This window comes from Hemiscyllium ocellatum, chromosome 30, assembly GCF_020745735.1.
Source record: "Hemiscyllium ocellatum isolate sHemOce1 chromosome 30, sHemOce1.pat.X.cur, whole genome shotgun sequence".
Lineage (NCBI taxonomy): Eukaryota > Metazoa > Chordata > Chondrichthyes > Orectolobiformes > Hemiscylliidae > Hemiscyllium > Hemiscyllium ocellatum.
This window is the reverse complement of record NC_083430.1, coordinates 5,903,432-5,930,539: the sequence shown is the minus strand read 5'-3', so window position 1 is coordinate 5,930,539 and position 27,108 is coordinate 5,903,432. Positions and strand designations below refer to the sequence as shown.

The following is a 27,108-nucleotide window of genomic DNA, read 5'->3' as shown; positions in this document are numbered from 1 at the left end:
AGAACACCAAAATTACTGGCACTGTCCAGCTAACCAACCAGCAACCAAAACCTGCCACACACCAACACGACTGAGCCATTATCTCAGTATTCAGATGGGTGCAGATACCCTTTGATTCCAGACTGTCCTGGTGACTACAGATTGAGCAGATATCGGAGTTGAGTGGTATCCTTGTGTAGGGTGGCCCCTCCCTCTCCCCATTGTATGGATTCTGGGAACCCACAAAGTGTGTGTGGACAACAAAGGCAACAGCAGCACCCTGTCAGACAGCAGACAACCTTTCACCATTCAATTACAGTGCTTCAAGTGAAGAAGGTATGATGTGAAAACAACAGGACTGTCTGCAACATGAATGTCCCATTACTCTTACAGATGCAGATTGACCTGCTGCCTACTTTAGATTTCCAGCAATCATTTCCTTTGGAATCCTCTCAGGGCTGCCATGCACAGTTCTTGGTGCCCGAGTAAAATGTGGTTGACTGAATTGAAAGGACCTGAGCCCAGCTACACATATGGAATCACTAGATGGCAGTCTGAAGTGAGCAGACGAGTGATGTGAGAGAGTGTATCCACAATGGTCTGGGTCTCAGCGTTGGATCAGACCATAGCACAAGGTGGCCCCTTTAATAACACATTTAATCCAGTAAAGAATACATTGAAAAAGAACTTCATTACATTACAAACACAGAGATAGACTGCTGCACTATTTAACTTTATACAAGGGAGTGACAAAACTCAGTATTAACATTCCCAAATAGTTGATCTTATTTACTTTAGAACAATTATCATAATAAAATGTTTGGAACCAATGTACATAAATTCAATCTTTGCTCAAATAAACATGCCAATGCAAAATCTGTTGTTTTAAATTCTTTGAACTTCTGTATAATCTGAAAAGCAGTAACTCTTTTTATCTTTTTCATTTCTTTGTGTGTTTCATTTTTTTTAAAAAAAGCACCAAATATTTGAAATCAGTTCATTCTTCAAGCGAACTCCTTCTGTTGTATTTGTTCACCTCCTTCCCTCCTGCGCCGTGCATGCGGCTCTCCATGGTCCATTTGGCCGCATGCCTTTTGTTCCTTGTGGTCAGTTCAAGGCCCCTTGTAGTCCGGCCCACCACCAGAGGCCAGGTATGCAGAGGCCCCTAAGCAAGCAGCAGCCTCACAGAATCCGGGGATACCAGGGGGTCCAGGCAAACCAGGGCGACCAGGCTGTCCTGGCATACCGGGCACTCCCTGTTCACCATCCCTACCACTTATACTCCGACCAGGCATTCCTGGGGGTCCTGTCAAATAAACACAGAGCTTGTATTTAACAAACAACTTCCGTAACTCTGGGATGTATTTCTCAGTTATTGGATCTCAGGGATAATTAAAGGCAAGAAAGTTGGAGTGAGGTTTGATCCTGTGCATTCACAGGCTCCCAGTTACATATAAAATATTTCCAAACATGTTACAAACCCTGTCAGTATATATTAATGGGACTAGTCAAACATGTTTCTGGAGGACCCTCTAAGTTAACCATTTGTCAACCCTCAGTAATTGAGCGATTCTAACACATTCTGACCATTTTAATCCTTGAACCATCAGTTTCTGTTCCTTTCACAATTGGGGGTTGACCATCTGTTGCTGTTTGAGACAGTTCGATGTAGCAAGCTTATTTCATTTAGCACCTTTACCACTGGACAGTAGCTGGTCAGCAGTGTGGTGGGAACACTACAGCTTTCCTTCCAAGTCACAAATCACCCTAGAGATGGACCACCACAACTTCATTACCATTGGAGAAAAGTCTTGTGACTACCTATTTAACACCAAGTGGGAACATTTTTTACAACAGGAACTGCAGCCGCTCAAATTGACTCATGACCACCTTCATACCAAAGATAATAACTGACAATAAATCCATCCTTGTCAAAAGTCATAGAATCATTGAGTCTGATGAGTCATACAGCATGGAAACAGAGCCTTCAATCCAACCAGTCCATGCCAAAAATAATTCCACACTAAACTAGTCCCCCCCCCCCCGGCTGTTCCTAGCCCATACCCCTCCAATCTTTTCCTATTTATGTACTCATCCAAATGTCTTTAAAATGTTACAACTGTATCCATATCCACCACTTCCTCAGTAAGTTCATTCCACACATGAACCACCCCTTGTGTAAAAAAGGTACCCCCATGATGCTTTAGAATCTCTCTTCTCTCACCTTAAATCTGTGTGCCCTAACTTGCAATCCCCCATCCTTGGTAAAAGACAACTACCATTCTCTATCTATCATACTCAACCTCTCAACGTCACCTCTCAACATTCTATACTCTCAGTGAAAAATGTCCAAGCCTATCCAGCCTTCCTTAATAACTTGAGCCTTCCATACGCAGCAACATGCTGGTAAATCTCTTCTAAACACTCTCCAGCATAATAATATCCTTTCATAACTGGGTGACCAGAACTGGACACATTACTCCAGAAGAGGCCTCACGTCCTGTACAAGCTCAATGTGACTTCCTAACTCTTACCCTCAAAGGACTGAGCAATGAAGGCAAGCATGCCAAAAGTCTTTTTAACCACCCTGACTATATGTAACATAAACTTCAAAGAATTAGGTACCTGAACCTGTAGGTCCCTCTGTTCTACAGCCCTACCCATGGCTCTACCATCAACTGTATAAGTCCTACCAGGGCAGTCAGGCTGTCCTGGCACACCGGGCACTCCCTGTTTACCATCCCTACCATTTATACTCCATCCGGGCATTCCTGGGGGGTCCTGTCAATTAAATACAGAGCTTATTTGTTGTACCAAAATGCAATACCTTGCATTTATCCACATTGAACTCGATATGCCATTTTCCAGCCCATTGACCCATTTGATCAAGGTCCCTTTGCCATCTTAGAAAACCTTCTTCACTGTCTACTGTGCCACCAATTTTGGTGTCACCCACAAACTTACTAAACATGTCTTTTATATTCTCATCCAAATCATTTATGTGAATGATAAATAGAAGAGGACCCAGAACCAATCCCCATGGAACACCACTGGTCACATGCCTCCAGTCCGAAAAAAAAATCTTCGACCATCACTCTCTGATCTATCTGCAGCTGCTTCATCAGTGACCATTCCTACCCCACCCACCACCTCACCTTCCATCATAACGTCAAATGTTCAATGATGATTGTACAATGTTCAGCATCAATCATGACTTCTCAGATACTAAAGCAGCCCAAGGTCATACATAGTAGGATCTAGGTAACTTCAGGCTTGTATTAAGAAATTGCAAGCAACATTCATGCCCGATAAATGCTAAGCAATGACCATTGTTAATAAGAGAGAATCTTACCATTGTGTTTTGACATTTAATAACATTACCGTCACTAAATACATGTTCTGAAGGTTACCATTGACCAGAACTCAACTGGACTAGCCATATATATCTCTATATATATCTCTATATCTATATATACACACACACAAAACTGTGGCTACAAGAGCAAGTCAGAAGCTAAGAAGTTTGTGGTAAGCAACTCATATTTTGATTCCCTGGAACCTGTCCACCATCTACAAGGCACAGGACAAGAGTGTGATGGAATACTTACCACTTGCCTGCATGAATGTAGTTCTACAACCCGAGAAATCAATACTATCCATGACAAAGCAGTTACTTGATTGGCATCACATTAAAACATTCACTCCCTCCACCACTGACTCACAGAGACAATAGTGTTAACACCATCCACAAGATGTGTTGTCGAAACTTACCAAGGCATCTCTGATATCAAGGAGAAATCAAGCGTTATGGGGATAGAGCAGTAAAGTAGATGTGAGAAGTGAATGACCCAGCTAGCTTGAGGGGCTAAAGGACCTACTCCTGTGCCTATTTCTTATGGTCTTATGATGGACACTTTCAAACCCACGAGCACTATGATCTAAAAGGGCAAGGGTAGCAGATATACAAAAAACCTCTAAATCTCCTTCCGCACCAGACACCATCCTGACACACAGAGTTATATGTTTGTTCCTTTGCTGTTGCTGAGCTAAAATCAAGGAATTCCCTTATTAACAACACCGTGGTATTCCTACAACAAAAGGGCTACTGGCCCGTGAAGGCAGATCATCTTCTCCAGGATAATTAAGGATGGCTAATAAATGCTAGCCTAGCCAGTGATATCCATATCCCATGAATACATATTAAACAAAAAAAAATTTAAAGTATTGTTGAAAAATGAGGTGCACTGTGCAAGTTTTTGCCTTGCACACATCAGGACAGAATTGCAAGACGACCAGATTCAATAGTGATAACAATCCATGCTGCCTGTTGGAAGGTGCTGATTGATCAGGAGTTGTCTCTGATTGATAGAGGTATTTCCAACAGAATGCATCAGGAAACTGTTTGGTGCGAAGCTTTCTTCAGCTCTCTTTAAATTAGTCACCAGAGGTGGTGGTATCGTGGTAATGTCCTTGGAGCAGTAATGCAGAGGACCAGACTACTGTTCTGGGACATGGGTTCACATCCCTTCATGACAGCTGGGAGGGATTTAAATTCAATTACATCAATCAATCTGCAGTAAAAGCTCATCTCAGTGTTGGAAGCTATCACTGAACGTCCTAAAAAAAATTAATCTGATTCATTAACGTCCACTGTGGGCGGCATGGTGGCTCAGTGGTTAGCACTGCTGCCTTACAGCACCAGGGTCCCGAGTTTAATTCCAGCCTTGGGCGACTGTCTGTGTGGAGTTTGTACATTCTCCCTGTGTCTGCGTGGGTTTCCACAAGGTGCTCTGGTTTCCTCCCACAATCCAAAGATGTGCAGATTAGTGTGAATTGGCCATACTAAATTGTCCATAGTGTTCAGGGATGTGTAGATTAGGTGTATTGGTCAGGGGTAAGTAAATGTAGACCAATAGGGTCTGGATGGTTACTCTTCGGAGGGTCGGTGTGGATTTGAGCCAAAGGGCTTGTTGCCATACTGTAGGGATTCTATCAATATCTTGGCCAATGTAGCTCAAGACTAGGATACAATGGAATTTCTTCTCTCAGAGAGGAGTAAGTATTTAGAATTCTCTATCCAAAGAAGTGTAGAGGCTAGATCACTGAAAATACTCAGAGGAGAAAGAGTTTTGAAATTTAGAGAGAGCAACAAACAGCTGGCACAACAGAGGCGCTGAGGCCTGGAACTCCTTCCTTTTCTCCATGTCCTTATTGAGGCCCATTCCGATGTGGATGTCTTTTATCTACCCTCTGAAATGGCCTAGCAAGCCCATTCATATCAAGGGCCACTAAAAGCAATCTAGAGAAGATTCACTTGGCTGACACCAGGTACAGTTGGACTCTATTAAGCGGAGAGGATGAGTCTGTACTTGTTGAAAGATAGAAGAATGAGATACAACCTTAAATGAAACATACCAGAGTCTTAGAGGAATGTGTGACTCCTTATTCTGAAATTAAGATAGCGATGAGGTGGAATTACCTTTCACAGAGGGTTGTGAATCAGTGGGATTCTTTGCCACAGATGGTTGCTTAGGTTACTCAAGGCTGAGACAGAGACAGATTTTTAATTCGAAAGGGAGTCTGGAGTTACAGAGAAAAGGCAGGAAAGTGGAGTTGAAGAATATCAGATCAGCCAGGATCTCTTTGAATGGTAGAACTGACTCAATGTGTTGAATCGCCTACTTCTGCTCCTACATTTAAGATGATTGGCTAATCAATCCATTTGTTACAGCATTGGTTTCAGGAAGAACCATTGGGCATGACACTGGGAGAATTCTTCCAGCAAATTATACATATCAAGCCACAACTTCAGACTGACCATTGGTGAGCAATGGAATTGGAAGCATTAAATTCAACTATTCTTCCCAAAAAGACTTATATAGCACCCTTTATAACCACAGGTATTTTAACACACTTTACAGCCAATGACAAACTTTTAAAATCACTGTTGTAGGAAATGCAGCAACCAATTCTTTAAAAAAAAGACTCCTGAAATGCAATGCAATAATAACAGGATAATTTAATTGACTGAGGAATAAACTGTCATCAATTGGCCATGAGACTAGGCATAATTCCTCTTTAAAACAGTGCTGTGGAGTGGAGGAGTACTTTTATGTCCACCTGAGATTGTGAAAGTGTTCTTGGACTCATCTGAAACACAGCGTCTCCAACTCTTAGTCAGCACTGGACTGCCAGCCTTAAACTTTGTGCTCAAGCCCTAGAGTGGGTTTTTAATGCAGGAACCTTTGGACTCTGAGGTAACAGTACTCCTCACGAAGTCATAGCTAACAGTGAAGAAGGAAAAAATAAATACCCTAAAAGGGTCACGCTTTTGTGTGCAATCAGACAACGACTGAGGAGTAAACTTTATTGCCTGTGTGACCAGAAGTAAACAGAGACTAACTCTGGAGTTTGCCCATTACTCACGCTAAAAGAAAAATAAGCATGGAGGAAATTAGATATTTCTTCAAAATAATTTTGAACTTCACAGACAGGATTTACTGAAAAAGATGCTTGCCTTTATATCGTAACTTTTATTAGTATGGCATGTCCCAAACATCTACACGGCCAATGTATAGTCAAATCACTTGTAACAATTGTAAGGCCATTGAAGAAAAAACACTTGAGGTTCATGTCTAAAAGAAATGAAAATCAAGGACCTTGCATCAAGTTTTTGAACCTTGATCAGATCCAGTTAGAGTGATAAAGGAGCATTGGAGAAGGTGTGAGAAAGATTCACAACAATGATACCAGAACTGAGAGGATAGAACAACCAGGAATGAATAGATGTTTGAGAAGTTGAGTATCACTCAGAAAAGACATTTTGTTAAAGCTTTTCATCTTGCACTCATCAGGATAATTTATAAGAACACCAAATCAAAGCAAAAAGAAATTATAGTGCATGAGAAGAGACTGTGCTGATTGGTTGGCAACTAAGTTTATGGAGAATGGCAGTTAACTATCAGGCATATTTAAATTGTAAATCAGGCACATTGGCTTTGACAGGTCAGGATATTACTCTGAGGAAAAGAGCTCAGAGTATATGTCAACCATGTTGTTCCATTGAAAAGGCACAGTGTGTGTGTCTATGTTTTTTTTAAATCTATGAGAAGCAGGGTCCTCTTTATTGGCAGATGTAGCTTTCCACAGACAAAACTGCATGCCCAGATGACAATGCTAAACTGGCTGGCAGTGTAATTCGTTGCATGTTCATGATTATCCAGCAAATGTTGTCCAAACGTCGAATCACACCTAATATTAGACACTGTATTGCACGTGTAGGCTAGTTCTATAGTCAATACCTCACTTGCTGCAAACAGTCAAAGGAGATTTTTTTGATATGATCTGCCAGTCTTCGAGACGTACAATCTACATACCTGGCATCACACCGGCACTGAAATTCATATGCTGTATTCCTCATCTGTGTGATAGAGGACATTTTGACTCGATGGCAGCATCGTGAATTGTCAAACACTAAGCATGCTTCTTTGTATAGTAACAAAGTGAAACAGCTACCTTCACCTTTTATTAAAACCTTTGAGATATTTTACTGTTCCAGGGTGATCTGAGGTAGACTGTGCAATTTTCAGGACCAATGGTGACCACCTTGGGCCATTTTGTGAGTTTGCATGATATACTGTGAGAAATGGTATGATCAAATTATGCAGTGTCCTGCAGGGTGGCTTTGATAGGTCCTTATTCAGCATCATGTTTGCGGGGTGAACAAATGGAACTGACTCCATTTATAAAGTTGCTGATCAAGTCATTTGTATAGTGTGTGGAACTGTAGAAGTACACTGTGTGCATTGACTAGTGAAGGTTTGCAGTGAACAGTAGCATGGAACCCCCGGATGATTTTCCAACCAGGAAAAGCAGCTCATTTGATTTTCCATGTCAAACATAAATCTGACTGCGGCATGGAGCCCATTCAGACTAGTAAGGAATTTCTTTGTTACTGATTCAAAACTTAAAAAAAAAAGTTACATGGGCATGTTGGAAATAAGCAAGGGTTAGGAGATTAAGCATCATTCCAATGAAGACACATTGGCTTCGCTTTGAATTGGCATGTTTGTGAGACGTTCTGATGAGGGCAAGATGAAAAGTTTTGACAATATGTGTCTTTTCCAACAGCTTCCAGAAAGCCTTAAAAGATTGGAGCTTTCTCCACTAGAAAAAAGCTGATGGGTAAAAATAAAGAATGCATTTAATAGGGTTAGGGTTAGGGAGGAATTTCCACTTGAGGTAACTCCAAAACCAAGAAGGATAATATAACGGTCAGTTAAAAAAAAGAGGAATTCAGAAGAAATCTCTTTACCCTGTGGAATGTAAAACTTATTCCCACAAGGAGAGTTCAACTAAATAAGGTAGCAGCATTTAAGGGGAATCTGGATAAATATGAGGGAGGGACCAAAAGGAAATGCTAACACAATGAATGGAAGAGAGCTTTATGTAGAACATAAACCACCAGCACAGTCTAATCAGACTGTGCCTGTCTTCTGTGTTGGAGATTCCTTTCAACTGATATATCTTCTGGTGCCTACACAGTTAGACCTGTCTGAACTTGTCTAAGCTGGTCCAAGTCTGTCTTTACCTGTGTTTACCTTTTTATACTTGCCTTTACCTCTTGGTATCTGTTGTTATCCGTTTACATTTATTTTTAACAGGTTGTTCCTGCCTATAAATGTTCATATTTGTTTGTACCTGTCTGTAAACTATCATACTGTTTTTATGAGCTTCTATCTGTCTTCACATGTTTCTACTTGTTTATAGCTGTTTTTATTTGTCTGAACGTGCTTATACCCGTGCTTAAAAGCAAAATACTTCAGCCGCTGGAAATCTGAAATAAAAGCAGAAAGTGTTGGTGAAACCCAGTTCTGAAGAAGGATCTTGGATTTGAAGCATTAACTCTGTTTCTCTACCATCAGATGTTGTCAGACCTCTGCATTCCTCCTGCATTTCCTGTTTTTATACTTGTGTTTACCTGTTCATACCTGGGTTTACCTGTACATACTAGGTTAGATATATCATTACTTGTTTAGACCTGCCTTTGCTTGCCTGCACCTGTCTGTCCTTGTCATTACCTGTCTGTACCTGCCTTCACCTGCTTGTACCTTTATTTACCTGTCTGTGCCTGCCTTTACCTGTCTGAACCTTTATTTCCTTGTCTATTCCTGTCTTTAACGATCTGTCCATATCTTTACTTGTCTGGACCATTCTTTACCTGTCTGTATTGTTTGTACCTTTTTTTAAACCAGTCTGTTCTTGTTCTTCGAAGATAGTGAAGGTGGCAAATGCTGAAAAGTCAGAGTCAATAAAGTGTGGAGCTCAGGAAGACACAGCAGGTCCAGCATCATAGGAGCAGGACAGCTGACATTACAGGGGACGACCAGGAATGGGGAGGTGGCTGAGAAATAAAAAGAGGTGGGTGGTGGGGCTGGGTGAAAGGCGGCGATAGGTGGTGATTGTGATTCGTCAGTGGAAAGGGTGGAACAGATAGGTGGGAAGGAAGATGGACGGGATGGAGAGGGAGGGCTGGATCTGAGGTAAAAACAATGACTGCAGATGCTGGAAACCAGATTCTGGATTAGTGGTGCTGGAAGAGCACAGCAGTTCAGGCAGCATCCGAGGAGCAGTAAAATCGACGTTTCGGGCAAAAGTCCTTCATCAGAATAAAGGCAGAGAGCCTGAAGCGTGGAGAGATAAGTTAGAGGAGGGTGGGGGTGGGGAGAAAGTAGCATAGAGTACAATGGGTGAGTGGGGGAGGGGACGAAGCTGATAGGTCAGGGAGGAGGGTGGAGTGGATAGGTGGAAAAGAAGATGGGCAGGTGGGACAAGTCATGGATCTGAGATGAGGTATGGGGTGGGGAGTAGGGAGGTTTGGAATCTGGTGAATTCTATGTTGAGGCTATATGGTTGTAAGCTCCCAAGGCAGAAGATGAGGTGTTCTTCCTCCAATTTGCATTTGGCCTTATTTTGACGGTGGAGGAGGCCCAGAATGGACATGTCATCAAGGGAGTGGGAGGGGGAGTTGAAATGGCTGGCAACTGGAAAGTGGGGTTAATTGGAGTGTATGGAGCAAGTTATTCCCTGAACTGGACCCTGAGTTTGCGCTTGGTCTCTTAGAGGAGGCCACATCGGGAGCAATGGATGGAATAAATCAGGTTAGAGGAAATGTAGGTGAATCCCTGCTTGTCCTGAATGATTCTTTGGGGTTTTGGATGAAGATAATAGGGGAGGTGTGGGGAGGGAGGGAAGAGGTGTGGGGGGGGAAGAGGTGTGTGGGGGGGGGGGGGGGGGAGGTGTGTGTGAGGGAGGGGAGGTGTGTGTGGGGTGGGGGAAGTGTGTGTGGGGGGGGAGGTGTGTGGAGGTGGGAAGGTGTGGAGGGGGGAGGTGTGTAGGTGTGTTGGGGGGGAGGAGGTGTGGGGGGGAGGAGGTGTGTGTGTGGGGGAGATGTGCGGGCCGGTATGAGGGCAGTTGTGGAGGGGGGAGGTGTGCGGGCCAGTATGAGGACAGGTGTGGGGGGGAGTTATGAGGGGAGGTGTGGCACCTCCTGCGGCCACAGGGAAATGTGCCAAATGTGAAGGAGAGGATGGTGGGGAGTGTGAACCTAATGAGGGAGTCGCCTGTCTTCACCTGTCTGTCACTGTCCTTTCCAGTCTGTCCCTGTTTGTACCTATATTTGATGCCTGTACCTGTCTTTACCTGTTTCCACTTTATTTATTTACGCTCTATGTATTTCTCAGCCTCCTTGCCCCTCCCCAGTCCTGGTCCTTCTCTGAAACGTCGACTGACCTGCCCCTCTGATGCTTGACCTGTTGCGATTTTCCCAGCTCCACACTTTATCGACTCTGACTTTCCAGCATCTGCAGTCCTGTTCCTACCTTTTTATACCTGTCTTTATCTCTTGCCACTTGTCTTTATCTGTTTATATCTATTCTAACTGTTTGTTCCTGTCTATGAATTTTTATTTGTGTTTGTACCTGTCATAACTATCTACTGTCATCTTCATAGGCTTCTGCCAGTCGTCACATGTTTATATTTGTTTTGAATTGTTTATCGCAGTTTTTATTTGTCTTAAAAGTAAAATACTTCAGATGCTGGAAATCTGAAATAAAAGTAGAAAGTGTTGGTGAAACCCAGTTCTGAAGAAGGATCTTGGATTTGAAGCATTAACTCTGTTTCTCTACCATCAGATGTTGTCAGACCTCTGCATTCCTCCTGCATTTCCTGTTTTTATACTTGTGTTTACCGGTTCATACCTGGCTCTAGGTTAGATATTTAATTAACTATTTAGACCTGTTTTTGCTTGCCTATGTCTGTTTGTAGTTGTCTTTACCTATCTGTCCCTGTCTGTACTGGTCTTTATCTGGCTGTATCTGTCTTTACTTGTCAGAACCTGTGTTTACCATTGCCTGACCATGTTTCCACCTGCTTGGATCTGTCTTTACCTTTACCTATCTGGACCTGTTTCTACCCATCTTTACTTGTCACAGTCTGTATTTACCTACCTTTACCTGTTTGGACCCATCTTTATCCATCTTTACCTGTCTGTACCCGTATATACCTGTCTATACCCATATATACCTTCCTGAATTCCTGAAGAAGGGCTTATGCTCCTCGGATGCTGCCTGGCCTGCTGTTTTTCCAGCACATTTTTCAGCTCTCGTACTCCAGCATCTGCAGTCCTCACTTTTTCCTATACCCATATATACCTGCATATACCTGTCTGTACCCGTATATACCTGTTTGTACCTGTCTGTGCCCATATATAGCTGAAAATGTGTTGCTGGAAAAGCACATTGTGCTGGATTCCTGAAGAAGGGCTTATGCACGAAACGTCGATTCTCCGGCTCCTTGGATGCTGCCTGGCCTGTTACGCTTTTCCAGCAACACATTCTCAGCTCTGATCTCCGGTATCTGCAGTCCTCATTTTCTCCTGTGTCCATATATACCTGTATATACCTGTCTGTATCCATATATCTGTATATACAAATCCGAAGCCTCCAGCAACGGACCTCCCTCCGGATCCTCCGCTCCACCCTTGCAGCCATGCGTCGCTACCTACACTCCCTGCAATCAGCCCTACCCCAGCTCAGGACAACACTCTCACAGACCTGCAAAGGACCCCTGCTGTTCTTCATCTACAGAAGAATCCACACACTAAACAAACAGTTCTTCCTAGCCATATCAGAAATTAAAGACAGTAAGTACCGAAAACTTTCATGTACTTACCCCCACACTCGTGGTTCCTCAACTGTTCCAGAATCTTCTATCGGCCTGTCGGACGCCATTACACATGTGGCCACTACAGCGCCCGCGACACCAACGGCCGCTGCCGACCGTGACGTTACTTCCCCCCCCCACCGACCTTGGAGCCTCCGCGATCGCCGCCCAGGCGGCCGCCCCGGCGATCACCGCACAACCGCTTCCACGATCGCCAGGAAGATCGCCGACGGATTCGCGACCCCCGCGGCTACCGGGAATGACTACGGTTCTTTCGTCGCCACAACCATTTCCGCCCCTTCGGTTGCCTTCGCCGCAGCCACTTCCGCCCCCACTGACATCACTAACCTGCACGACCACAACGCCTCAGGTTTCTCCGCCCCCACGCCGTCTTTCATCGCTACACGTAACCCCGCCCTCACGCAAACCATCGTCACCACGCATAACCCCGCCCCCACGCCGACTTTCGCCACCACACGTAACCCCGCCCCCACGCTTATTTCCATCACGACGCATGACCCCGCCCCCACGCTTGACCCCGCCCCCACACCGAGCAACGTCACCACGTCTAACCCCGCCCCATGTCGATCTCTGTCCCCGCCCCCACCCCCAGCTCCAGTCCCACAGCAGGTCCTAGCTCCCAGCCCTGCCGTGTTTTCACCATCCCTCCAGACCTCTCCCTCTCTGAGGATGAAAGATCAGTCCTCAGCAGGGGCCTCACCTTCATTCCCCTACGCCCTCGGATTAATGAGTTCAACACGCGGTGAGATATTGAACAATTCTTCCGCCGCCTTCGCCTCCGTGCCTACTTTCACAACCAAGACTCCCGCCCACCCTCTGACGACCCCTTCTCCCGCCTCCAACACACCCCATCCACCTGGACACCCCGTGCTGGCCTCTTACCTGCCCTCGATCTATTTATAGCCAACTGCCGCCGCGACATTAACCGACTCAACCTGTCCACCCCTCTCACCCACTCCAACCTCTCACCCTCAGAACGTGCAGCCCTCCACTCCCTCCGCTCCAACCCCAACCTCACCATCAAACCCGCAGACAAGGGAGGCGCGGTAGTAGTTTGGCGCACCGACCTTTATACCGCTGAGGCCAAACGCCAGCTCGCGGACGCCTCCTCTTATCACCCCCTCGACCACGACCCCACCTCCCACCACCAAACCATCATCTCCCAGACCATCAATAACCTCATCACCTCAGGGGATCTCCCATCCACCGCCTCCAACCTCATAGTCCCACAACCCCGCACCGCCCGTTTCTACCTCCTGCCCAAAATCCACAAACCTGCCTGCCCCGGCCGACCCATTGTCTCAGCCTGCTCCTGGCCCCACCGAACTCATCTCCGCATACCTCCGCATGTCCCCTTTACTCCAAGAACTCCCCACCTACGTTCGGGACTCCACCCACGCCCTCCACCTCCTCCAGGATTTTCGCTTCCCCAGTCCCCAACGCCTTATTTTCACGATGGACATCCAGTCCCTGTACACCTCCATCCCCCATCACGAAGGACTCAAAGCCCTCCGCTTCTTCCTTTCCCGCCGCACCAACCAGTACCCTTCCACTGACACCCTCCTTTGACTGACGGAACTGGTCCTCACCCTGAATAACTTCTCTTTTCAATCCTCCCACTTCCTCCAAACTAAAGGGGTTGCCATGGGCACCCGCATGGGCCCCAGCTATGCCTGTCTCTTCGTAGGATATGTGGAACAGTCCATCTTCCGCAACTACACTGGCACCACCCCCCACCTTTTCCTCCGCTACATCGATGACTGTATCGGCGCTGCCTCGTGCTCCCACGAGAAGGTTGAACAGTTCATCAACTTTACTAACACCTTCCATCCCGACCTCAAATTCACCTGGACTGTCTCAGACTCCTCCCTCCCCTTCCTAGACCTTTCCATTTCTATCTCAGGCGACCGACTCAACACAGACATCTACTATAAACTGACTGACTCCCACAGCTATCTGGACTACACCTCCTCCCACCCTGCCCCCTGTAAAAACTCCATCCCATATTCCCAATTCCTTTGTCTCCGCCGCATCTGCTCCCAGGAGGACCAGTTCCAACACCGCACAGCCCAGATGGCCTCCTTCTTCAAGGACCGCAGATTCCCCCCAAACGTGATCGACGATGCCCTCCACCGCATCTCCTCCACTTCCCGCTCCTCCGCCCTTGAGCCCCGCTCCTCCAACCGCCACCAAGACAGAACCCCACTGGTTCTCACCTACCACCCCACCAACCTCCGTATACAGCCGTCATTTCCGCCACCTCCAAACGGACCCCACCACCAGGGATATATTTCCCTCCCCTCCCCTATCAGCGTTCCGCAAAGACCACTCCCTTCGTGATTCCCTCGTCAGGTCCACACCCCCCACCAACCCAACCTCCACTCCCGGCACCTTCCCCTGCAACCGCAGGAAATGTAAAACTTGCGCCCACACCTCCTCCCTCACTTCCCTCCAAGGCCCCAAGGGATCCTTCCATATCCACCACAAGTTCACCTGTACCTCCACACACATCATCTATTGCATCCGCTGCACCCAATGTGGCCTCCTCTATATTGGGGAGACGGGCCGCTTACTTGCGGAACGCTTCAGAGAACACCTCAGGGACGCCCGGACCAACCAACCCAACCATCCCGTGGCTCAACACTTTAACTCTCCCTCCCACTCCACCGAGGACATGCAGGTCCTTGGACTCCTCCACCGGCGGAACATAACAACACGACGGCTGGAGGAGGAGCGCCTTATCTTCCACCTGGGAACCCTCCAACCACAAGGGATGAACTCAGAGTTCTCCAGTTTCCTCATTTCCCCTCCCCCCACCTTGTCTCAGTCGGTTCCCTCAACTCAGCACAGCCCTCCTAACCTGCAATCTTCTTCCTGACCTCTCCGCCCCCACCCCACTCCGGCCTATCACCCTCACCTTGACCTCCTTCCACCTATCACATCTCCATCTCCCCTCCCCCAAGTCCCTCCTCCCTACCTTTTATCTTAGTCTGCTTGGCACACTCTCCTCATTCCTGATGAAGGGCTTGTGCCCGAAATGTCGAATTTCCTATTCCTTGGATGCTGCCTGACCTGCTGTGCTTTAACCAGCAACACATTTTCAACTTATACCTGTCTGTACCCTATATACCTGTTACTAGCTGTATACACCTGTCTGTGCCTGCATGTACCGCCTGTACCTGCATGTATCTGTCTGCACCTGTATCTACCTGTCTCTACTTGTATGTACCTGTCTGTACCCATTTGTAGCTGTATATACCAGTTTGTACCTGTATATACCTGCATGTACTTGTTTATACATGTTTGTACCCGTATATACCTGTCTGCACCTATATCCAGTTGTATGTACCCATTTGTATCTGTATATACCTGCATGTACCTGTCTGTACCCGTATATACCGGTTTGGGAACATATAAACATACAGATTAGGAGCGGAGGTAGGCCACCTGATCTCTTAGGCACACTCCACTATTCAATAAATCATGGTCTGTTTTTATTTTATAGTCCTCATTCCTATCAATGCTGATAAACCTCGATTCTTGTGAACCTAAGAAAGCTGCAGGGAGATTTACATAGAGCATAATCACGAACATGGCCAGCTTCTCTTTCATTTCTGTCCTAAACTGGTGACCTCTAATTTTAAAATGTAACCCCCTTGTTCTGGAATCTCCCCCATTAGGAATCTTCCTTTCCTGTCAAGACCATCCTGGGTCTTATACAGTCCAAGCAAGTCACCCGCCACTCTTTTAAACTCTAGTGGACACACACTGTCCAACCTTTTCTCATAAGACTACCCACGTATTCCAGATATCAATCTCCTCTGATCCACTTTCAATGCATTTACATCTTTTCTTGAAAAAGGAGACGAAAACTGCACACAATATTCGAGATGTGGCCTCATCGATGTCCTTATTTTTATGTTCAATTCCTGTCATTCTTCTTAATTACTTGCTGTTCCTACATATTAACATTTTGTAACTCATGTCCCAGAACACCTAAATCTTTCTGCACCTTGGATTGATACGATTGTTCTCCACGTAAGTAATAGTCTATTTTTGTGGTCTTCCTGCTAAAATGAAATCATGTGTGCAGTTTTGGTCTCCTTATCACCAGAAACATATCTCTGCTGTAGAGGGAGTGCAACAAAGGTTTACCAGACACGTTCCTGAGATGATGACATTGTCCTCTGAAGAGATATTGGGAAACTGGGCCAGTATTCTCTAGTATTTCAAAGAATGAGAGATGATCTCGTTGAAAGTATACAATATTTAAAAAGGAGAGATAAATAGATGCAGGTAAGATGTTGTAGAAGCTCAGCATTTGAATATGTTCCAGGTAAAGCTTGATAGATTTTGGATTAGCAGGAGCATATAGGGTCATGGAGATGGCGATGGTTTGGGTAAAATGACTTGAACTGTTGGATCAGCTATAATGGTATTGAATGGCAGCGTAGGCCTGAAGGAAGCAGTGGCCTACACCTGATCCAATGACCTATATATGTGGTACCTTGTCAAGTACAGTTCCCCTTTAACCATAACCTGTGTTGTGTCATCAAAGAACTTGAATAAGTTGGTTAAACAGTATTTCCCTTTCATAAAACCATGTTGATTCTTCAAAATTATCAAGTTTTTCTAAGTACTAGCAATAACTTCCTCAATGTTAGGTTCTAACAGCTTCCTCAGGTGTCAAGGTAGCCAACAGCTTCCTGTTTGCTGCCTCCCTCCCTTCTTGAACGAGGTGGTTATACATGTTACTTTGCAGTCTGATAGAACATTCCATACTTTAGAGAGTTTTGGAAAACAAACTCCAACATGTTTGCTACCTCACTAGCCATTTCTTTTAAGATGCTATGGTGAAGCCCATCAGGACCCAGAGAAATGTCATCTTACAGCTCCATCAGTTTACTCAGTACTGCTTCCTTCATGATTGTCATTTCACCCAAATCCCTCTCTCACTTCCACTCCTGATTAACAGCTATCATTGGAATTATCTTTGTAACATGTACAGTAAAGATAAAAGCAAAATATTTGTTCATTTCATCTGTTACTTGCTTATAAACTACCCTTCTCACTCTCCAGAGGACAACTCCTATTATTTTCCTGTTCACTTTTTAAATACCTTCAGAAACTCTAGCTTCCTCTCATAGTCTGGTTTCTTTTTGCTCATTAATCTTTTCGTCATTTTCTGCTATTCCGTAAATCCTGACTAAGCATTTGACCTGTCACTCAACTTATGTGCTTTTTTTTATTAAATTTGATACTTTCCTTAACTTATTTAGTTAACCACAGATTAAATCCCCAATTCTTAGGACTTTTCCTTGCATTAGGAACATACTTATTCTGAGTTGACTGAAATATCCCTTTAATGTTAATCACTGTCTTCTATTAATCTATCCCTTAGCTTAGTTTCACAGTTCACTTCAATTTAGTTCAATTTTCAAGCCCACAAAGTTGCCCTTATTTAAAAATTAAAATATGAGTCTTAGACCCAATCTTCTCCCTTTTAAACTGAATGTAAAATTCAATCATACGATGATTGCTGCTACCTCGTGGTGTCTTAACTTTGTGGATAATTAATCTTGTCACATTACACAGATCTAGTAGAACATGTTGCTTTAAGAAATAATCCTTCTCCAGGCATGGTGGCACAGTGGTTAGCACTGCTGCCTCACGGCGCCAGGGACCCGGGTTCAATTCCCGCCTCGGGCAACTGTCTATTGGAGTTTGCACTTTCTCCCCGTGTCTGCGTGGGTTTCCTCTGGGTGCTCCAGTTTCCTCCCACAGTCCAAAGATGTGCAGGTTAGGTGAATTGGCCATGCTAAATTGCCCGTAGTGTTAGGTGCATCAGTTAGGGGGGAATGGGTCTGGGTGGGTTGCTCTTCGGCGGGTCGGTGTGGACTTGTTGGGCCGAAGGTCCTGTTTCCACACTGCAGTAAATCTAATTAAAAAATCTAATCTATCTAATTAATAATCTGATTTTCCCAGTATCTATGTAAATTAAAATCACCCATGATCATCATTGGCCCTTTATCTCAAACACCAATATTTGTGTTCTATATTGTGGTTACTGTTTGACAGCCTGAAGACCAACCTAAAAATCACTTACTTCCCCGAATATTCCTTAACTCCAACCAAACCAATTCGACATCCTGATGTCCTGAAAAGGTCATCTCTACAGTTGCACAAATGTCAACATGAATTAACAGAGCCACTCCTGCACTTTTACCTAGTTTCCAATTCTTCTTGAACCTTATATACCCATCAATATTCATTTGTATCTGTTTATACCTGTCTTTATTACTTTACAATTGCTTTTACATCTTTATTCTTGATTATACCTTTCTTGTTCTATGTTTAAGTGTTTGTGTGTGTCAATACTTGCTATATCTCCTTATACATGTCTATACTTGCTATTACCTGTTTAAAGTTCTTCCTACATCTGTCTTTGTGTGTGGGAAATCATGTCTCACTAACTTGATTGAGTTTTTTGAAGAAGTATTGAAGAGGATTGGTGAGGGCAGAGTGGTGGACGTGATCTATATGGGGGTCAGTAAGGTGTTCGACAAGGTTCCTCATGGTAGACTGGTCAGCAAGGTTAGATAACATGGAAGAGATGGCGAACTAGCTATTTGGAATCAAAACTGGCTAAAAGGTAAAGGGGTGACCTTATAGAAATGTATAAAATCATGAAGGGCATGGATAGGATAAGTAGACAAGGTCTTGTTGTTGTGGTTCTGTTCGCCGAGCTGGCAATTTGTGTTGAGACATTTCGTCCCCTGTCTAGGTGACATCCTCAGTGCTTGGGAGCCTCCTGTGAAGCGCTTCTGTGATCTTTCCTCCGGCATTTGTAGTGGTTTGAATCTGCCACTTCCGGTTGTCAGTTCCAGCTGTCCGTTGCAGTGGTCGGTATATTGGGTCCAGGTCGATGTGCTCATTGATTGAACCTGTGGATGAGTGCCATGCCTCTAGGAATTCCCTGGCCGTTCTCTGTTTGGCTTGTCCTATAATAGTAGTGTTGTCCCAGTCGAATTCATGTTGCTTGTCATCTGAGTGTGTGGCTACAAAGGATAGCTGGTCATGTCGTTTCGTGGCTATTTGGTGTTCATGGATGCGGATCGTTAGCTGTCTTCCTGTTTGTCCTATGTAGTGTTTTGTGCAGTCCTTGCATGGGATTTTGTACACTACGTTAGTTTTGCTCATGCTAGGTATGAAAGCAACCGCCTCAACACACACAAAAGAGGTTGCATCAAGACACTATTCAAAAGGGCCACAACACACTGCAGTACACCAGAACTGTAAAAAGAGGAAGAAGAGCACCTCTACAATGTATTCGCCAAAAACGAATACCCCCACAATTTCATCAACAGATGCCTAAGGGAAAGACAATGGAATGAGGACATGCCACAACCCAAAGGACTAGCCACACTACCATACATCAAGAGCATTTCCGAACTGACAGCCAGACTACTGCGACCACTAGGACTCATAACAGCACACAAACCAACAGCCACTCTCAGACCATAACTCATCAGGACAAAGGACCCGATATGGGCGGCACGGTGGCACAGTGGTTAGCACTGCTGCCTCACAGCGCCAGGGACCTGGGTTCGATTCCCGCCTCAGGCGACTGACTGTGTGGAGTTTGCACGTTCTCCCCGTGTCTGCGTGGGTTTCCTCCGGGTGCTCCGGTTTCCTCCCACAGTCCAAAGATGTGCGGGTCAGGTGAATTGGCCATGCTAAATTGCCCTTAGTGTTAGGTAAGGGGTATATGTAGGGGTATGGGTGGGTTGCGCTTCGGCGGGTCGGTGTGGACTTGTTGGGCCGAAGGGCCTGTTTCCACACTGTAAGTAATCTAATCTAAAAAAAAACCCAGCATGAGCAAAACCAACGTAGTGTATAAAATCCCATGCAAGGACTGCACAAACACTACATAGGACAAACAGGAAGACAGCTAACGATCCGCATCCATGAACACCAACTAGCCACGAAACGACACAACCAGCTATCCTTAGTAGCCACACACTCAGATGACAAGCAACATGAGTTCGACTGGGACAACACTACTATTATAGGACAAGCCAAACAGAGAACAGCCAGGGAATTCCTAGAGGCATGGCACTCATCCACAGATTCAATCAATAAGCATATCGACCTGGACCCAATATACCGGTCACTGCAGCAGACAGCTGGAACTGACAACCGGAAGCGGCAGATTCAAACCACTATAAATGATGGAGGAAAGATCACAGAAGCGCTTCACAGGAAGCTCCCAAGCACTGAGGATGTCACCTAGACAGGGGACAAAACGTCTGCAACACAAATTGCCAGCTCGGCGAGCAGAACTACAACAAGACAAGGTCTTTTCCCCAGAACAAAACTAGAGAGCATCGGTTTAAGGTGAGAAGGGAGGCACCTTTTTCACATAGATGGTGGTGCGTTTATGAAATGAGCTGCTAGAGGAAGTGGTGGAAGCTGGTATGATTATAGCATCTAAAAGGCATCTGGATGGGTGTATGAGTAGGAAGGCCTTGGAGGGATATGGGCGAATACTAGCAAATGGGATTAGATTTATTTAGGATATCTGGTCGGCATGGACAAGTTGGACTGAAGGGTCTGTTTCCATGCTGTACATCTCTATGACTCTGCGCATGTTTCTATCTGTGTTTACCTGTTTATAGCTTTCAATGCCTTTACGAACAAAACAGCGAATTGTAAGATTAAGGTTAGAGAGGGAGACATCTATAAACAAGATTGAATTATGAGCAAGAATACGTGTACAAGGGCTCCAAAATGTGGCGACAAGCTGATACCAAAGTGAGGGACCGATGGAGTTCCAGACCAATACTAATTCATACTGGAACATTGCAGAGTGAAATAGGCAGGCCTGGTAAATTACAAGTTGCTGTTAGCCAGGTTTGATTTGATTTGGTTTATTATTATCAAATGTACTGAGAGAGAGTATAAAGTATTGTTTTACATGCTTTCCCAGGCAAATCATACCTTATGGAAGTATGTTAGGATAATAGAACATAATGCAGTATAAGTGTTACATGTGCAGAGAACATCCAGAGAAAGATCCACTCTAATATACAAGAGGTCTGATCACAGAGGGAAGGAAACTGTTCTTGAATCTATTCGTATATGCTTTCAAACTTTTGTATTGACTGCCCAATGGAAGATGGTAGATGACAGTATGACCGGGGTGGGAGAGGCCTTGGATTATGTTGCTTGTTTTCCCGAGGAAGTACAGATGGAGTCAATGGATGGAAGGCTGGTTTGCGTGATGGACCAGGCTGTATTCACAACTCGCTGTCATTTCTTGCTATCTTGGATACAGCAATTGCCATACCATGGCATGATGCATTGAGATAGAAAACATTCTATGGTGTGGTTTCAATATTTAAAGGGTCTTTAAGGATATCAAAGCATATCAGAAGATGCCTAATACCCCAGCTGAGTGATGACATGTCAATGAGACCCAGGCAATGTTCTGGGGACCTGGGTTCAAATCTCACCCCAGCTTAGGGTGGTATTTGAACTCAACAATAGTCTAGAAATAAGAGTCTAATGATGTTCTTTGGGGGAGGAAATCTACCATATGACACCCACAATGGAATTTTCAGTTATTCAGAACCCTTCAAATTGGAGGCAACAATCTCAAGAAAACACCAAAAAAAAACAAGTTAAAAAGTCACTATTACAAAAATAAACACAATATGTTTAAAATAGAAATCAGGAGATATTGCTTCACAGAGATGTGAGGATTTAAAGAAAATTTTCAATGTTATTGGCTGTGACAGAAAGTTTGAAACTGGATTGGACAGGTGCTGAAGGGAAATGGGAAGCGAAAAAGTAATCCAAAATGTTTGTTTACATAGATGCTAAACATCCATAGGGACTCATCTGTCTCTGTGTTCTCTATATTCCTATCAGTATGAAGCCAACAGAGAGTGATTGCAGATGGAATTAAACAACAAAGCTTCTAGACACAACTAACTGAGAGAAAGATTACGAAGCAAAGTGACAACCTACAAACCTGCAACAACAGAAAGCCAAACTCAGCAGAGTGTCGGTGAACACAGTCTCAGGCTCTTACCTGTAATGCCTGGTGGACCGGGGAGACCTGGATATCCATGACCTTTCTCACCTCGATCGCCCTTCTCTCCTTGTTTTCCTTCATTTTAAAAAAAATGCAAAGATTGGGTGAGATTCCAGAACCAGCTACAGAACTTCATCATCAGTTAATGTACGATCATTGAACTTAATTCACTATAATAATCAGCAAAGGGTTCTACTTGACCAGTATATTGTTTTTGACATATTGTCCTAAAAATAGTGACTTGGTTGAGGGTCGGTTTAGTTCAGTTGGCTGGACAGTTGGTTTACGGAGCCGAGGTTACCACGACGGACTGTCCTTCTCAACCTCTCCCCTTGCCAGAGGTGTGGTGGTCCTCAGGTTAAATCACCACCAGTCATCTCTCTCTAATGAGAGTGGAGCCCCGTGGTCTCATAAGACTATGGCAACTTGACTTAAGTGATTTGGGTTTCTGAGAAACTGCCATCATGGTATATCAGACAATTCAAGCTATGATCCCACAAGTGGCCTAGTGGTAAACTGCTCCTTGTCAATATATCCCCATCCTTAACATGCCTTTGTCACAACTAGATAAAAAATAAAATGCCATTCACTGAGCTCTAATATCTCTCAGTCACAGTCAAAGAAGACTCCCCTCCCCCCACTGCAACTGTTAGAATTTCATTTACAACATTAGTCATCCTATGGGCTCTCTCACCAAGGTTACCAACTTAGGACTGCATAGACTCAGACACATGGAGTAGGTGCTCTCTAGGAAGCAGTTTCTGGCCACCCTACACTCACTTCAGGATCCTCGCAGCTCACAGACGAGAGATCTTCAACCTGTCAGTACTAAACTGGAGCTGAACTGTGCAGATCTATAACAAGTGGCCTATGTTAATGTAGCAAATAGATATACAGGTGATTAGCATTAATTAATTGAGTAGGTATAAAGAAGGACGAAGGGGGGCCAGAGTATGAAAACAGCTGCAAGACTGACTCATTAATAAACTTTATCCACAAAGAAAGCTTCCTGTCTCACTGACTGGATTGGACCCAGATTGACATTAAGAGTAGAGGCTGGTTGTTTGAAGGTGAAGATAGGAAACTCGGAGCTCTTTTCAGTCCAAACATAGTAAGTGGAGTTACTTTTAAGAAGAATGGCTGAAATCAAATGCAACGTTTCTGGATATGACACTCTACTCATGTTGTGTGAAGTTGAACATCACGATGAATTTAAAGATGAAGTGAATAATGGGCAAGGGTTAGGACTTTACCTTGTCTCTGTACTTCCTCCGAGAACAAAGATCGGAGGTAATGTATCCTCAACAAGTGGATACTGAGGAAGATTTGGAAATACTATTAAACTTTATAAAAAGATGACCTATTAGATAGAGGCATGGACAGACTTTGATAAATTTAGAAGGCAGCAGAACAGATATTTTATGGAAATCTAATTGACTAGGCTGAGGGGATAGCAGGAATGTCCTATGAGCAGACATTGGTTCAACTGAGCCTGTATTCACAAAGTTCAGAAAAGTGAGAGGGGATCTGATTGAAACATATAAAATTTCTCACCAGGCTGGACAGTTAGATTTAGGAAGGAGAATGTTTTCCCTGGTTGGGGAATCTAGAACCAAGAGACACGATCTCAGGATACAGAGTAGACTATTTAGGACTGAGATGAGGAGGAATTATCTAACCACAGAAGGCTACAGAGGGCAGCCACTAAATATATTTAGGCATGAGGCAAACACATTTTTAGATTTAAAGGCATCAAAGGGTTTGTGAAGGAAGTGGGAATATAGCATTGAGACCGAGGATCAGTCCATGATTATTGTGAATGGTGGAACAGACCCAAAAGGATGAATGACCAACTCCTACTCCTGACTTCTATGTTTCTATAAAATGGAATTTAACAGACCACCTATACATTTACAAAAAGTCTACTTGGAGATTCCCCATTCAGTTCTTGCCTTTAAACAGTTGGACTCTTTTAAGGTGTTAAACATGGACAGCCTGTTAGTATCAAGTGGAGTTAGATATTCAATAAGACAGACATTTTTGGAACAGAACTCGAAAGTTTTAAAAAAACTTTGGAAAAAATTTATTCCTGGGGGCTTACATGGGTCAAATGTAGCATTAAGCATGGCCCAAAGAATGGAGCATTACCTGGTACTGGCAACGCAGACCACCCAGATACAGGCTGAAAGTGTCAACAAAAGAAGAATTAGAACCAAAAGAGATGAGGGTATCTGGAAATAAAGAATGGGGAAATATAATAGAAAAAATGAACTATAGGAATATGTGTGGTATGATCAACAGGCTTTTTTTGATGCATTTTGAGATAGCATTATGCAATGAATTGTCGTAAATAACACTTTGAAAGGCTTTTGAAATTATGCACAAGTTGAAAGATTGGGGAGGAGAACACTGTTCAGGAAGGGGGAATTGTACTAGCTACAGTCCAAGTAATGAATGTTTTAGTTATAGACTCATTCAATTGTGCTGTGTTGGACAATACAAACGTGGAATGGATGTAGAGTGTCTTTGTTAAAATGTTATGGAGAAAATACAGACCCAAGTGAAGTGAAGGAATTTGAGAGTTCGAGATGACAACAGGTTTGAGATGACAACTCGCTGAGACCACAAGAAAGGCTTGTGATTCAATGTGAAATAGCTGAGGCAAAACATTCTACTAGCAGAGACAGAGCATCAAATACCTTTATTGTTCATCTGGCTGACTGTGAAAAGGGGTCAGATGAAACTTGGCATGTTTTTGTGAAGTCACTTTCCACAACCTGAATGTTATTGTATTCCTTTAACAAGATCTTTCCTTTAATCTTTTCACCCAGACAGTGGTGATTCGTGTGGAATTCTCTGCCACAGGCAGCAGTTGAAGTCAAAATACTAGATGTTTTCAAGAAAGAGTTAGATATAGTTAGTGTCTGAGAGCCTTCGGCCAGCTCACCATGTCAATGCCGACCAACGAACACTAACCTATATTAATCCCATTTAACTGCACTTGGTCCATAGATAACATACCCTGGCATTTCATGTGCTCATCCAGCTGCTTCTTAAATATTGCAGGAGTACCTGCCTCCATCACCCTGTCAGGCAGCATGTTCCATATTTCCACCATCCACTGGGTGAAAAAATGCTTTCTCAGATCTTCTTCAAACCACTTATTCCTCACCTTAAACGTATGCCTTCTGATATTATACATGCCTACCATAGGGAAGAGATTCTCATCATTGACTTTGTCTGTGTCTCATAATTTTGTACACCTCAATCAGATCTCCACCCGCCTCATCTGCTCAGGGAAACAAATCCAGTTTATCCAGTGTCTCTTCATAATGAAGACTTTCCATCCCACGCAACATTGTGGTGAATAACCTCTGCATCCTTCCCAGTGCAATCACGACATTCCAAGAATGTGGCGACGAGAATTGCACACAGTCTTCCATCTGTGGCCTAACCAATGTTTTTTAAAGTTTTAATAAGACTCCTTTACTCTAATATTCCATGCCTCAGCTAATGAAGGCAAGCGTCCTGTATGCCTTCTTCACCACCCTGTATACCTGTGCTGACATCTTTAGGGATCTATGGATCTGTACACCAAGATCCCCTTTTTCCTCATTTATCCCTAGGGACCAACCACTCATTGTGTATATCCTTCCCTTATTTGGCTTTCCAAAATGCCATCACCTTATACTTATTAGGATTAAATTCCATTTGCCGTTGTTCTGCCTAATTTACAAGCTAAGCAATATCAGACCACAGCCTGAGACCATCCTCCTCACTATCAATAACACCCCCAATTTTTGTGTCATTTGTAAATATACTAATTATACCTTCTATTATTCACATCCAAGTTGTTAATGTACATGACAAAGAACAAGACTCCCAGCAGTGACTTCTGTGGTACACAGCCCTCCATTGTCACCCTCTCCCTCCTATGTGCAAGCCTGTTTTGGATCCAGTTTGCCAAATTACCTGCAACCCCTTGGGCTCTGACATTTTGGACCAGACTTCCATGTGAGATCTTGTCAAAAATCTTACTGAAGTCCATGTAAACCATATCCTCATCAATATATTGAGTCACCCTTTCAAAAACTCAATTAAGTTAATCAGACAGGATCTTTCTCTGACAAATCTGTGCTGACTATTTCTGATCAAACCCTGTCTTTCCAAGAATTGATTAATCCTGTCTTCCAGAATTTTTTCCAATAATTTCCCTGCCAGTGACATCAGGCCTGTAATTACCTACTGCCCTTCATGAACAAAGAAACCATGGTAGTATCCTCTTGTCATCTGGCATTTCACCAGTCGCCAAAAAGTATTTAATATCTGCCAGGCCCGAGCAATCTCCTCCCTTGACTCCTATAGTAATCTGGGATACATCTCATCAGGCCCTGGGAATTTATGTACCTTAACATGGTCTAGAACCTCACCATCTTGAATAAAATCTCCAGCTACAATATCTTTCTGCTCTGTGAACACAGATGTTAAGTATTCATTAAAGATCTTATCCCCTGGTTCTATGCACAGGCTGCCTCGTTGGTCTTTAATAGATCCCACTCTTTCCCTTAATATACTTACAGAAAGCTTTGGGATTTTTCTTAAGACCATAAGACATAGGAGTGGAAGGCCATTCAGCCCATCGAGTCCACTCTGCCATTCAATCATGGCTGATGGGCATTTCAACTCCACTTACCAGCATTCTCCCCGTAGCCCTTAATTCCTCGTGACATCAAGAATCTATCAATCTCTGCCTTGAAGACTTTTAGCGTCCCGGCCTCCACTGCACT

General features: G+C 44.1%; 1 protein-coding gene across 1 annotated transcript in view; it reads right to left on the bottom strand.

Moving 5' to 3' along the window:
- Positions 1–564: 564 nt before the first annotated feature.
- Positions 565–27,108, bottom strand: part of col9a2 (procollagen, type IX, alpha 2) — a 230,909-nt gene continuing 204,365 nt past the window's right edge. The window contains exons 31-32 of the mRNA XM_060847546.1: positions 22,319–22,396; positions 565–1,285 (exon numbers count right to left, since the gene is read on the bottom strand). Coding sequence (XP_060703529.1) covers positions 1,092–1,285; positions 22,319–22,396 — 272 coding nt within the window. The 3' untranslated portion in view covers positions 565–1,091. The remainder of the gene's footprint in view (positions 1,286–22,318; positions 22,397–27,108) is intronic.